The 13,082-nt window shown below is 51.7% G+C and overlaps 1 protein-coding gene across 2 annotated transcripts; it reads right to left on the minus strand.

Moving 5' to 3' along the window:
- Nucleotides 1–1,326: 1,326 nt before the first annotated feature.
- Nucleotides 1,327–10,909, minus strand: TAC4 (tachykinin precursor 4). 2 transcript variants are annotated; one of them, XM_047758800.1, is made up of 5 exons: nucleotides 10,582–10,909; nucleotides 6,959–7,052; nucleotides 4,444–4,473; nucleotides 3,367–3,426; nucleotides 1,327–1,709 (listed from the first exon to the last, which is right to left on the minus strand). In XM_047758800.1, the coding sequence occupies exons 1-5, from the start codon at nucleotides 10,696–10,698 to the stop codon at nucleotides 1,678–1,680; spliced, it is 333 nt and encodes a 110-aa protein (XP_047614756.1). In that variant the 5' UTR covers nucleotides 10,699–10,909; the 3' UTR covers nucleotides 1,327–1,677. The 2 variants fall into 2 exon arrangements, with proteins under 2 accessions (XP_047614756.1, XP_047614755.1); XM_047758799.1 differs by having other exon boundaries at nucleotides 1,327–1,705; nucleotides 10,582–10,907.
- Between the last annotated feature and the right edge of the window lie 2,173 nt (nucleotides 10,910–13,082).

Genomic DNA, 13,082 nt, shown 5'->3' on the forward strand with positions numbered 1-13,082 from the left:
TCCCTGGGACCACAGCACCGGGTGGGTGAGGTGGGGAAGGCGCTGGATGCCTAGGGGAGGTCGGGCGGTTCGGAATGGCTGGGTCAAGGACCCTGGGAGGTTCTGCAGTTGTGGCGCAGGCTTGTACCATCCCTCACTCCCCTGTTTCTCGAAGGACTAGGGTAAGGTGTGAGAATGAGGAAGAGAAGCCTCATGGCCAACACTCAGCCTCTCCTTAGGGCGTCTGCTGTCCCTAAAACCTTCCCAGGCTCCCAGATGAAGGGCCTGCCCACTCCACCAGTGCCTACTTCCCCTCCATTGTTTTTTTATGGTTATACCCTTGGCATATGGAAGTTCTTGGGCTGGGGGTTGAACCTGCACCTCCGCAGCAACTGAGCTGCTGCAGTGCGATTCTTAACCCACTGCACTGCAGCGGGAACTCTCTTCCCCACTTATTTATTTATTTTGCTTTTTAGGGCCATGCCTGCAGCATAGGGAGGTTCCCAGGCTAGGGGCTGAATCAGAGCTACAGCTGCTGGCTTATGCCACAGCCACGTCTGCGACCCATACCACAGCTCACGGCGATGCCAGATACTTAACCTACTGAGCAAGGCCAGGGATTGAACCCACAACCTCATGGTTCCTAGTTGGATTCATTTCTGCTGTGCCACGACGGGAACTCCTCTTCCCCTCCTTTTAAACAGCCTAAGAATCCAGTGACCCACCAAAACTCCAAACCCATTTCTTTTTTTTTTTTTTTGAAGAGGACACAGAGAAGCTAAAAGTTACCACGCAGCCTAATGACTTAATAAACTGTCCTTTGTTGCTGAGTCCACGCAACTACCAACTCATTCCCTTCCCCACCCCTATGCCTATTACCTAGGTTTGCCCCCCTAGGATTGCACTTTGGCCCTTTCTAAGCATCCTGGGGTCCTCTCTGACCCACCTATGAACCACTGGGTCCGGTTAATGGTCTCCCCATCAGATGGGGGCTCCCTGAGGTGGGACTTCTATTCCTCTGGAGCTCTTCCCAGTGCTCAGAGCAGGACTGTGTCCCAAAAGCAGAGCAGTTCATTGAGGGGCAAACCCGAGAATTAACAAAGGACCCGGGACCCAGTTCTTCAAGGCTGAAGACACATGGGTTTGGGTCCTTGAGGTTATGACAGTGGTTAGGGAGAGCCTGTCACCTTTATCTGTCTCCCAAGCCTGTTTTCCTGCATCTGCTGGGGATGGGGGGTGTTCAGCATTTCCCTTTACAGCTCTGGAAAAGGCCTCCCAGCCCACTGACAGCCAGACGACCGGACAGCCTGCAGAGCCCAGGCCATCCCTGTACCAGAGAAGAAACCATTCATTCTTCATTGGTTTATTGAGCTCCCTCTGGGTTCTGGGCTTAGGAGACAGAGTGAAGAGACCCAATCCTGCTAGGAGGTGAGGTTTGAATAGAATGCTGGAAGGGTTGGGGCACAGGGCACTAGCTCACAGTGGTAACAACTTTGCATGGAAGCTCGATGTGGTGCTTGAGACCCAGAGCCCCGGGAAGAAAGAGCCCAGTGAGTTCATGGAAGGCCTGGTGGGAGGGACACGCCAGCGATGAGCACAGGAGACACGGAGAAGAGCCGGCCTGGCCTGACTGGCCCGCTGTTATGTCCACATGGGGAGAAGGGGTTTGGTCCTCTGGGAGGCGTGTGGTGGGGGCTCTCACTCTGACCCGCGGTCCTTGTCCTCTCTGCCTGGGAAGAGAGCAGCATTTTGGCGGGGAGGGGGGGGGAGGGGCGGTTTAGAGGAGTCTTGTCTGCCTCCTCCACCCGTGGAGGCTTTCACACAATCGAGCTCCTCCATTCCCTTAACTTGGGTTGCTCCAGCTCTAGGTATCCAAGCTCATCAAATTACAGGTCCATTTGGCATAGCTTCCATTTTTTCAATTATAAATGCCTCCAAAGGGTGGATGAGCCAACCCTTCAGAATCCTCTCTAAAGAAGGGAGTGCTCATCCAGCCCTCAAAATTCCAAAGGCCCTCCTACGACATGCAAGGGGTCCTGGACTAGGGAGCAGGAGACACAGTGTTGAGTCCTGGCCCTGTTAACCAGCTCACCGAGTGACTTTAGGCAAATGGTTTCCATCGCTGAAAAATGACTACGAAGCCTCCTGCCTGCACTCTGCGTGGAGGGACATTCCTTTCCATGTTACCTTGGGGGTGACATCCACAGCCCTTTGAATGAAATGGCTCAAACACTTAGGAAAAAAATCCTGGGGGAATATAGAGGACTTTTGCATCTTTATTCCCAAGAGCGTATGCTGCAGGTGTTCTATCAGGGAAACTAGGGAGAGGTCCACAGGTCTGCAGCTCTGGCGGGGAAAGGTCAGGATTCGGGAAGGCGGATTGGAGTTTGGTGGCTTTGACCAGCTGCGATGCCCCAGCACTTCCTCTTTGCTGGCTGGCTGGAGCTATGGATCTCCCCCCTCCCCCTCGACTGATCCCCTTATCTCCTTTCATGCCTGTTCATTCATTTCTTGAGCATCCCCTTGAGCCCCTTTGGGGTTGTGGCCCCTGCCAAAAGGTGTTAACTGATAACCGCTTTGGGTGTTGCCCCTCTCAGGGCGATTTGCACTTATTTACAATTTTTTTTTGTCCACGCTCATGGCGTATGGAAGTTCTGGGCCAGGGATCAAACCCACGCCACAGCAGCAACCCAAGCCCCTGCAGTGACAATGCTGGATCCTTTACCAATGCACCACAGGAGTACAATTGCTGAAGGCAGGAAATATCTTAAAGACTTTTTTTTTTTTTTTAATCTTTTTAGGGCTGCCCCTGCGGCATATGGAAGTTCCCAGGCTAGGGGTTGAATTAGAGATGCAGCTGTCAGCCTACATCACAGCCACAGCAACTCGGGATCCAAGCCACGTCTGCAACCTACACCGCAGCTCAGGGCAACGCTGGATCCTTAACCCACTAAGCAAGGCCAGGTATTGCCCCTGAGTCCTCATGCCTACTAGTTGGGTTTGTTACTGCTGAGCCACTACGGGAACTCCTTTCTTAAGACTTTCTAACAATGATTAGTGAGGTAATAAGGGGGCTATTCCAGAGTCTGAAAAACCACACATCATTCCCTGTGGCTTCAGCTGGCCTCTAGGGGGGAGCGGTGTGCCTGGATGTGTTGATGGTGGAGAGGGGGCAGCTTCAGGGCTACAGCTGTTTCAAGTCTGGATCATCAAAGCAGTGATCCTCCCTGCACCCCCACTGCTCCCTTCTATGGGGCCTCCACCTAATAGCTTGGGGGGAGCCTGTTTTATCTGTCCAGTTGCCTGGCCCCTACTGTGGAGACTGGTTGCAAACTACGTAGTCACTTTCTCAGGACGCCCTTGCAATCCAAGAGACCTCTCACCTACCTTCTGTAGATGGTCCTCCTGGGCTCAGGAGACCCTGGATCACTGGTCCTCGCTGATACCCTGGTGATGGAGAGAGGAGATACAGAAGAAAGAAAGAGCACAGCAGAGGAAGGCTGCCTTAGGAACCAAGAAGGACACAGTCAGAGCTGGGGCCTCATGAATGGCGTAATTTCTCCATCACCCTGGGAGCCAAGGACAAACTGGACTGATTAATTCATTCACTACTTCCTTCCTCTTTCTCCCCTCTTCTCCCTCCCTTCCACAAACACCTCTTGGGTGCCTGGAATAGAAACTGCTGGGTGTTATGGGGACCAACAAGATGGCAGACCGCTACCTGCCCATTGGGTGGTTTCCAGTCTGGGGACACCAGCCACATGACCCAGCAGAACTGTGCAGAGCAGTGTGCCAAGGAGGGCACCAGGCCCAGGCCACGGAGACAAGCTCTGGGCAGGGCAGGTGGTCGGGGAAGGAGAGATGGAGCGAGGAATCCAGCCAGTGAGGGCAGCCGGGAGGATGTGGTGAGTCTTAGGCATTAGGTTTGCTCCTGAGAGCGCTGAAGGGTGTGGGTAGAATGTTCCTAGGGAGGGGTCGAATCAGAGGCACAGCCACAGCCATGCAGGATCCAAGCCTCGTCTGCCACCTATACCACAGCTCATGGCAACGCCGGATACTCGACCCAGGGATTGAACCCGCCTGCCCATGGTTACTAGTCGGGTTCATTACCACTGAGCCACAACGGGAACTCCCAGATTTCCATTTTTAAGACCTTTTGGAGGCAGGATGGGGAATGGAGTGATTAGTTTCTCCAGCTCCAGGCTTTAAGCCCGAGGTAATTTTGCACCACTGGCAGAATTAGATTCATCCCATCTTTGCTTCATCCCTTCAGCTACTCCCCAGGCGCACACAGACTACCCTCTAAGGAAACAACCAGGGAGCCCAGCATGTGGCCAAACCACACTGGCCCCACCCTCCGCAAGGCCAGCCTGGCGCCACCAGCCAGAGCCTCTCCCCACCTCCCTGAACAACTGGATCCTCCGCAGGGAGCATGCGTGACAAGGAAGTCTGGACAACACTTACCCGTTCTCTCTGGCTGGATGGGAGGTATTCCTGGGGAAAGAGAGAAGGAACAAGGGCTGTACCACTTCCTTGGGGGCCCCGTGAGGTGGGAAGGGCACATGGCTCTCTGGGATCCTGTGCCATTGGTGGGTCTTCAGTGGAACCCCAGCCACTTCCCGTTGTCCCAATGTGGCTGGGTGCACGAGGCACCCTTGAGCAGGAGGCAGTGTGGAGTAGGGGGATGTGCACACACTTGGGAGTCGGTGGTGCCTGGCACTGGCTGGGCATCCTTTGGGAGAGTATTTAACCTATAAAACCTTATTAAAAAAAAAAAAACCCTATAAAACCTTAGTTTCCCAGCTGGTGATAAAGGAGATATTGTTGTGAGATTAAATCACCTATGAGCATAGTAGGTGCTCAATACATATTTCTCTTATACCCCCATCCCCTTGTTCCTCGTGGATTGTTGGGTTTGAAGAGAGCTCTGAAATGGTCCAGTCCAAAATCATCATAGAGGAGGAAATTAAGGCCAAAAGTGTGTGGTCACAAGTTGGTTTTCCTTTCTTTTCTTTTTTCTTTTTATGGCCACACCCATGGCATATGGAAGTTCCCGGGCCAGGGATTGGATCTGAGCCACAGCTGTGGTGATAGCTGATCCTTTAACCACTGCACTGGGCCGGGGATTGAACCCACACCTCTGCAGTGACCCAAGCCGCCACTGCAGTTGGATTCTTAACCCACTGCACCACAGCCGGAACTCCCTAAGTTGGTTTTCCTTATTTTTATATGCACTTTTTAAATTACAAAGGCAGTCTTTTGGGGAGTTCCCGTCAAGGCTCAGTGGAAACGAATCTGACTAGTATCCATGAGGATGCAGGTTCCATCCCTTGAGGACAGCCCCTCACTCAGTGGGTTAAAGATCTGGCGTTGCCGCGAACTGTGATGTAGGTGGGCAGCTGCAGCTCTGATTCCAACCCTAGCCTGGGAATCTCCATATGCCGCGGGTGCAGCCCCAATAAGACCAAAAAAAAAAAAAAGACGCAGGCTTTCAATAAATGCCCACTATAAAATGGTAATGTGGAGGTCAGTGTAATAAAAATAAAAGTCCCTCTTAATTCTCCTCTCTCCCTACCTCCACTTCCTATCCCAATGTAAACACTGTTGACAGTTTGATATTTATCCTTCTAGAACTCCCTATGTTTTCATCTATATGTGTAAGAATGTAGTGTTTTTCCTAAACAGGATTCCTATCTCACATATTGTTATATAACTTGCTTTTTCCACTCAACCAGCATCTTGGAGATCTTTATCTTTCCACAGATCTGCCTCATCCATTTTAATGGCCACAAAGGCTATGGCTATGGAGTTCCCTGGTGGCCTAGCAGGTTAAGGACCTGGCATTGTCACTGCTGTGGTGGGGTTCAATCCCTGGCCCAGGAATTTCTTCCCAGTGTGGCCAAAAAAAGGCTGTGGATGTGGGATCATTCCCCCACCGATAGTTTTTATGTCATTTCCATATTCTCGCCACTGCCAAGAAGTTGGCAAGGAACACTCTGGAACAAATAACTCAGAGCTCGTGTATCAATAGCACTTCTATTTGATGGGTTTCCTGAAGTGAGACTATTGGTCAAAAGGTTTGCACGTTTCCAACTTGGATGGCTGTTGCCAACATGCCCTTCCAAAACTGTATAAAAGGACCAATTTTGTTCCCTTCCTTCCTTCTTTCTTTCACTGTTTTTAGGGCTGCACTTGCAGCATATGGAAATTTCCAGGCTAGGGGTTAAATTGGAGCTACAATTGCCAGCCTACAACACAGCCACAGCAACTCAGGATCCAAGCCACGTCTGCAACCTACGCCAAAGCTCATGACAACGCTGGATCCTTAACCCACTGAGCGAGGCCAGGGATCGAACCCGTGTCGTCTTGAATCCTAGTCGGGTTTGCTACCGCTGAGCCACGAAGGGACCTCTGCGCCAGTTTTATTTTCATATCCTCACCAACACCATTTAGCAGAAATGTACAATAAGACAAAGAAAACCGCTCTGTTCAGACTGTTTTCTTCTTGTCCCCCCAGGACATGAAGCCTGAGTCGAGAGTGCCCTCAGGGAACACAGGTTCATGTTAATAACTCTATCTGAGCCAAACAGAATTGACCAGAAAGCTTAGCCCACGGCTTCACTCACATCTAGATGCTGATCTGCAGCCCCACCACCTTTCTCCATAGTCATCCATAGTGTTGACGGCAAGGGCACCAGCAGAGTGCAAAGCATGTGTCCCCACCCCTAGGGTGACCACCCTCCCGGATGCTGGAGGCAGCCCTGGTTTGCACCTGTTGCCTGGCACAAGGACCACGCTCCACTTAGCCCTGGTCTGGATGATCCTGGACAGGGACACTCTATCCCACCCCGACACGTGAGCGACCCCTTCTGGACTGGAGTAAGGGATGCTGGGTTCTGGGCGGTGAGCTAGGACCTCGGTTTGGTGTGGCCGAACCCACCCAGAGGCACTCCTGGATGGGCCCACTTTTGTCACTCACCTCCCACCTGCTTCCCCATCAGCCCAAAGAACTGGCTGGTTTTGGCCCCCTTCACCTGCTGGAGCTGGAGCTGAATGCTGGGAATGCCATCTTCCTGAAGAAGCAGAGAGTCCCTTAGAGTCGGGGTGAGATTGGCGAGGAGACAGCCTGAGCAATGACAATCTCCAACACGCGTGCTCTGTGCTGGCACCGAGCTCTTCTGCATATTTTCCGTCATACTGTGCGCAGTAATAATCATCAATGGCTAACATTTTACCTACTGGCTTCCCAGCACTGACATTCATTAGACCGTCTTCACATCTTCCTATATTAACTCACTTCATCCTCACCAAAACCGTGGGATGTTCATACCCTTACTGTCACCGTTTTACAAAGGGACACACCGAGACACAGAGTGATCGCCAGCTCAGATGTGAGAAATGAAGCAAGAACTTGAATCCAGGTCATCTACTCAAAGTCTCAAACATCACAGTCATAGTCTTTCTTTCTTTTTTTTTTTTTGTTTTTTTTTGCCATTTCTTGGGCTGCTCCCGTGGCATATGGAGGTTCCCAGGCTAGGGGTTGAATCAGAGCTACAGCCGCCAGTCTACGCCAGAGCCACAGCAACGCGGGATCCGAGCCGCATCTGCAACCTACACCACAGCTCACAGCAATGCCGGATCCTTAATCATTGAGTGAGGCCAGGGATCGAACCCACAACCTCATGGTTCCTAGTCGGATTCGTTAGCCACTGAGCCACGACAGGAACTCCAGGGGCTCACTCTTGTATTCCTAGTTTTCCCCTGCGTCAGTGCTGGAGCTCCTGGACCAGCAGGGCCCTGGTTGGGGTGCAGGGGAAACTCCTTTTCTTCTCACAGCTTGTCTTCTTCCAACTTTTTTTTTCATTTGTCTTTTTAGGTCCACACCCGTGGCATAGGGAAGTTCCCAGACTAGGGGTCGAATCGGAGCTACAGCTGCCAGCCTATACCACAGCCACAGCAATGCAGGATCCCAGCTTCATCTGTGACCTACACCACAACTCAGGGCAATGCCGGATCCTTAACCCACTGATCAAGGCCAGGGATTGAACCTGTGTCCTCCTGGATACTAGTCCAGTTCATTACTGCTGAGTCACAACGGGAACTCCTTATTCCAACTTTTGCGATCAGAAGTGGCTTGCTTTCTAAGCCTTGGACTCATTCAGTCACTTCCAATCTGCCCCTCCCCAGGACATCAATGGCTAGGATGGCTGTCTCCGGCTGGAGTTGCCTAGCCTGGCTAAGAACCAGAAAAATGTCTTTGGAGATTTGGACCCATTTCTGAAAAGCTTCTGAAAACCACTTTGCCTTGGTGAAAGGCAGTCTTCAAATGCAAGCTGGAGAGAATGGCATTTTATGAATTAAGTAACATTGACCCTTTTACCGCCCACCCGGGTTCCCATTAGGAGGCATCTTTCCCTCAGAAAGGATTCTTGCCCTCACTGGAAGCCCTCCTTCTCCATGTGAACCAGCTCCCCAGCCCCAGGGTAACTGCAGGCTGGGAGCCCCGAGAGCTGGGGGGCCACCAGATCATCCCTGACAGAGTCATCATTCTTTCCATCACCCCATTCGGATGAATGGCTCCTGTATCCCAAGCCCTGTGTCTCAGGGAGCAGAGGAATGTTAAATGAGAGAGCAGAAAAGAAGCATGAGGAGTTCCCGTCTTGGTGCAGCGGAAACAAATCCGAATAGGAACCATGAGGTTGCAGGTTCGATCCCTGGCTTCGCTCAGTGGGTTAAGGATCTGGCGTTACCGGGAGCTGTGGTGTAGGTTGAAGATTCAGCTCAGATCCTCCATTGCTATGGCTGTGGCGTAGACTGGCAGCTGTAGCTCTGATTCAACCCCTAGCCTGGGAACCTCCATGTGCCACGGGTGCGGCCCTAAAAAGACAAAAAAAAAAAAAAAAAGATGCACGAGACACAGCTGCAGGGTGAGGTGCTTGCCCGTGGATGGTCCAGAAGCTCTAGCTAAATGGATGAGGCTGTTTCCCCGCAGGGCTGTGTAGACAGCACCTCCCCCACAGAGAGGCTTCCCTGGGTCACGTCCCCTGTCCCCTGAGGTTTGGCACAGACTCCATGTCAAAGCTAGGAAAAAAAAAAAAAAAACCCTTGGGTTGTTTGTTTGTTTGTTTTTTTCCCTCTCTCCCTCTCCAGCCATTTTACAGGTGAGGAAACTCACGTCCAAAGAGCAGCAGTGACCTGTCCACCTGGTCTGGTTACACAGAGTCAGCGGAGAAGCTGAGACTTGAACCTGGGTCTCCCCAGCCTGCTGTCTTAACTGCACACGCTTCCCCAGACAGACAAACCCGGAAAAAAATCCCCACGGATGGCTGTCTATTTGAAGGCTCTTCCTGTGGCCCCAGTGTCCTCGCCAACTGGGGTCTGGGAAGAGCCAAGCCCTTTCTGAGTACTGGGCCAGTTTGTCTCTGGTCCACTGGCCTCGCTCCCCTGTCTGATTGAAAACTCCCCAAGGTTTAGATCTTTTTTTTTTTTGGTCTTTTTAGGGCCGCACCCGTGGCACATGGAGGTTCCCAGGCTAGGGGTCTAATCAGAGCTGTTGCCACTGGCCTACACCACAGCCACAGCCATGCAGGATCCGAGCCACGTCTGCAACCTACACCTAAAGATCCAGCAACGCCGGATCTTTAACCCACTGAGCAAAGTCAGGGATGGAACCCGCAACCTCTCGGGTCCTAGTCAGATTCACTTCTGCTGCTCCACGACGGGAACTCCAAGGTTCGGATCTTTGTCTCCCTGACCAGATGGGGTGGGGCGCGGATGTGTCTCTAACATTTAGATTGTTTCCGAGTGACAGCACTCAGGTCAGATTAGAAGCGACTGGCAATACAACCAGTACTTGTCAAGAAATGAGTTTCTACGGGTGACACAAAACAGTGATCCTGCCCCAGGTGGTCCTCCTTGAAAGGAAATTCCTGGCAGCGTCCTCTGAGACACGGGTACACAGAATCAGACCTTAGACAAGAGGCTCCGTTGGGCTTTGGAAGCTGGGTAACCTTGGGCAAACTGCTTGGCCTTTCTGTTCCTCAGTCTCCTTATCAATGAAAAGAGGATAGTAATTAATGGTACCTTCCCCACTAGGCTGATATGTGGCTTAAATGGGTCGATATTTACGAAGCATTTAGGACAGTGCCAGGAACATCGTATATGTTAAATAAAGGTTTATTGGAGTTCCCGTCATGGCTCAGCAGGAATGAACCTGACTAGTAGCCAGGAGGCCTTGCTCAGTGGGTTAAGGATGCAGTAGTTGCTGTGAGCTGTGGCACAGGGCGGATGCTGCAGCTCCGATTAGCCTCCTAGCCTAGGAACTTCCATATGCCTTGGGTGTGGCCCTAAAAACATAAAAAATAAAATTTAAAAAAAAAGTTTTCAAAACAAAGCTGAGCCTACACACACCCCCACCCACACAACACATTTTGTTGCTTTCTTTGGAGGTCTGCCAGACCAGAGGCCATGGCCTTGAACCTACCCAGAGAAGAGACACAGACACCCTGCCTTGCAGGGTACAACCTGCTCTTCTGGCAGCTGTAAAGGGGCTCTTCTGCCCCCTCCATGGGTCACCCCCTGCATCTCCCCCAAAGTACCTACCTCCAGGGTCACCGTCACCCAGGATCCTGCTTTAGCATCGAGGGTCAGTTCCTTATCACCTGCCTCGGTGCCCACAGACAGCCCCATGAGGAGGAGCAGGCTGAGGACAAGCAGCATGGTGAGCCCTGCTCTGTCCTGGGACTTGGGGAGCCCCTCTCAGCCTGAAGACCGCCTCTAGCAGGCTCAGGCTCGGTCCCTCTCTCAGGCTCTTCTGGGCAGGGCAGGTGGGAGCAATGCCACCCGTTCTCTGTCCTCCCAGCTACTGGGGTTCCTTCAGCTTATCTGAGCTCCCGGGGCCATTTCCTGTGACACCCCTGCCCCTCCCTGGCTGGAAAAGCCAATGATAACCTGAGCTGCCCAGAAAAGGAACCAGACCTCCTCCACTGCCGCTCCCAGCTGTGGATCTCACTTGCAACACGGCCTCACCTTTGGCTGTGTTTCCTCTGTTGCCTCCGGAGGCAGGTGCACAATGGGGCAGTGTGTGGGGCCTTCCGGCTTCCTGCCTGCAAGCCCCAGGGGCAAATGGGGAGCGGGGACTGTTTGGCTTCTCCCTTCCCCTGGAAGAGAGGCCTCTCTTCAGAACTTAGTATTCTGCCCTTGGCTCCCCTTCCTGGCCCTGAACCCCTTCCTCAGCATGCCCTGCCCTGAGTACAGAAGCACACGTCTTGCCCTAAGGGGTAAGTCACTGCTTAAAGAAAGGAGACTAGCACAAGCAGGAATTGGGATTCGACAGAAACATAGCCTCCTGCTCAAATGTCATCAGCTCTAAACTGTCTTCCCACTGCTGTCAAAGTGATCTTTTTATGTTTTTTTGTTTGTTTGTTTTTGTCTTTTGTCCTTTTTAGGGCCGCACTCACGGCATATGGAGGTTCCCAGGCCAGGGGGCCAATCAGAGCTGTTGCCGCCAGCCTACGCCAGCACCACAGCAATGCCAGATCCGAGCCCGTCTGCCACCTACACCACAGCTCATGGCAACATCAGATCCTTAACCCAGTGAGCGAGGCCAGGGATCGAACCTGCAACCTCATGGTTCCTAGTCAGATTCGTTTCCCTTGCACCATGATGGGAACACCCAAAGTGATCTTTTTAAAGCCCTAACCTGGAGTTGCTGTTGTGGCTCAGCAGCAATGAACCCAACAAGTATCCATGAGAATGTGGGTTCAACCCCTGGCCTCGCTCAGTGGGTTAAGGATCTGGCATTGCCTTGAGCTGCGGTGTAGGTCACAGATGCGGCTCGGATCCCATGCGGCTGTGGCGTAGGCTGGCTGCTGCAGCTCCGATTCAACATCTAGCCTGGAAACTTCTATGTGCCGCCCCAGACAAAAAATAAAAAAGTCAAAAAAAAAAAAAAAAAAAAAACCCTAGCTTGACCTGCCTCTCCCTGCCTACAACCTTCCAGCATCTCCCCATAGGTTGCAGACGTGGCTTGGATCCCGTGTTGCTGTGGCTCTGGTGTAGGCAGGCAGCTACAGCTCTGATGAGACCCCTAGCCTGGAAACCTCCATGTACCATGAGAGCAGCCCTAGAAAAGTCAAAAAAGACAAAAAAAAGACAAAAAAAAAAGAAGAAAGAAAAAAGACTGTTATGTGCCTAAAAGTCAGAGTAAAAGCTTAACCTTCTACCAGCTAAGTGGCTTTGAAAATAGTAAAAGAATTTATAAAATAATAAACAAACCCTATATCCTCCACCCATAGCCCCTCCTCACTTAATCTCATCTAAACAGCACAATAAAAGCGAGTGGTTGTTTGAGGCAGGGCTCTTGGTCCCTGAGACCTTGAGTCCCCCGGTTCCCACCTTTACTGTCTCTGTGTCTTGTTTTATGTTAACTCTTTTCCTTAATTTCCACAGCACCCATGTTCTTCAGCCCCATCCTGCTGAGCTGGTCTCGGCAATCCTCATCCGTAAAATGAGATTATTAATAGCAAGTCTTTCCAAAGCTGTTTGAGGGTGAAATTGGACAATGCCTGTGAAGCACCCAGCACAGGGCAGGATGGGAATTTTTTTTTTTTTTTTTTGGTCTTTTCTAGGGCCTCACCTACGGCATATGGAGGTTCCCAGGCTAGGGGTCTAATTGGAGCTGAAGCCGCCAGCCTACACCGCAGCCACAGCAAAGCGGGATCCGAGCCGCGTCTGCAACCTACACCACAGCTCACGGCAATGCCGGATCCTTAACCCACTGAGCGAGGCCAGGGATCGAGCCCGCAACCTCAAGGTTCCTAGTCGGATTCGTTAACCACTGAGCCACAATGGGAAGTCCCCAGGGTGGGAAATATTTAATACCAGTTAACTATCATTACTGTTACTATTACTGACACTGGCCACACCCGGTGTCAATAATAGTTCAACGGCAGGTATTGAATAGAAACATTCAATAGAAAATTGAACAAGACGCAGTCCCTGACCCTCAGCATCTCACAGTCTCTAGGAAAGGAGATCTCTGGTTGGCAGATAAGCAACATTCAGTTTGCTCTGTGACCGCATAGAGGTGGGATTGAGAGAAG

The sequence above is a fragment of the Phacochoerus africanus genome, chromosome 14, assembly GCF_016906955.1.
Source record: "Phacochoerus africanus isolate WHEZ1 chromosome 14, ROS_Pafr_v1, whole genome shotgun sequence".
In the NCBI taxonomy this organism is placed as follows: Eukaryota; Metazoa; Chordata; class Mammalia; order Artiodactyla; family Suidae; genus Phacochoerus; species Phacochoerus africanus.

Coding starts and splice junctions, on each gene's coding strand:
- TAC4 (XM_047758799.1), bottom strand. CDS start 10,698: ATGCTGCTTGTCCTCAGCCTGCTCCTCCTCATGGGGCTGTCTGTGGGC. Junction 4,474..6,958: donor GATGGGGAAGCAGGTGGGAG/GTGAGTGACAAA, acceptor CTCTTTCCCCAG/GAATACCTCCCATCCAGCCA. Junction 1,706..3,366: donor AGGAGGACCATCTACAGAAG/GTAGGTGAGAGG, acceptor CTTCCCAGGCAG/AGAGGACAAGGACCGCGGGT.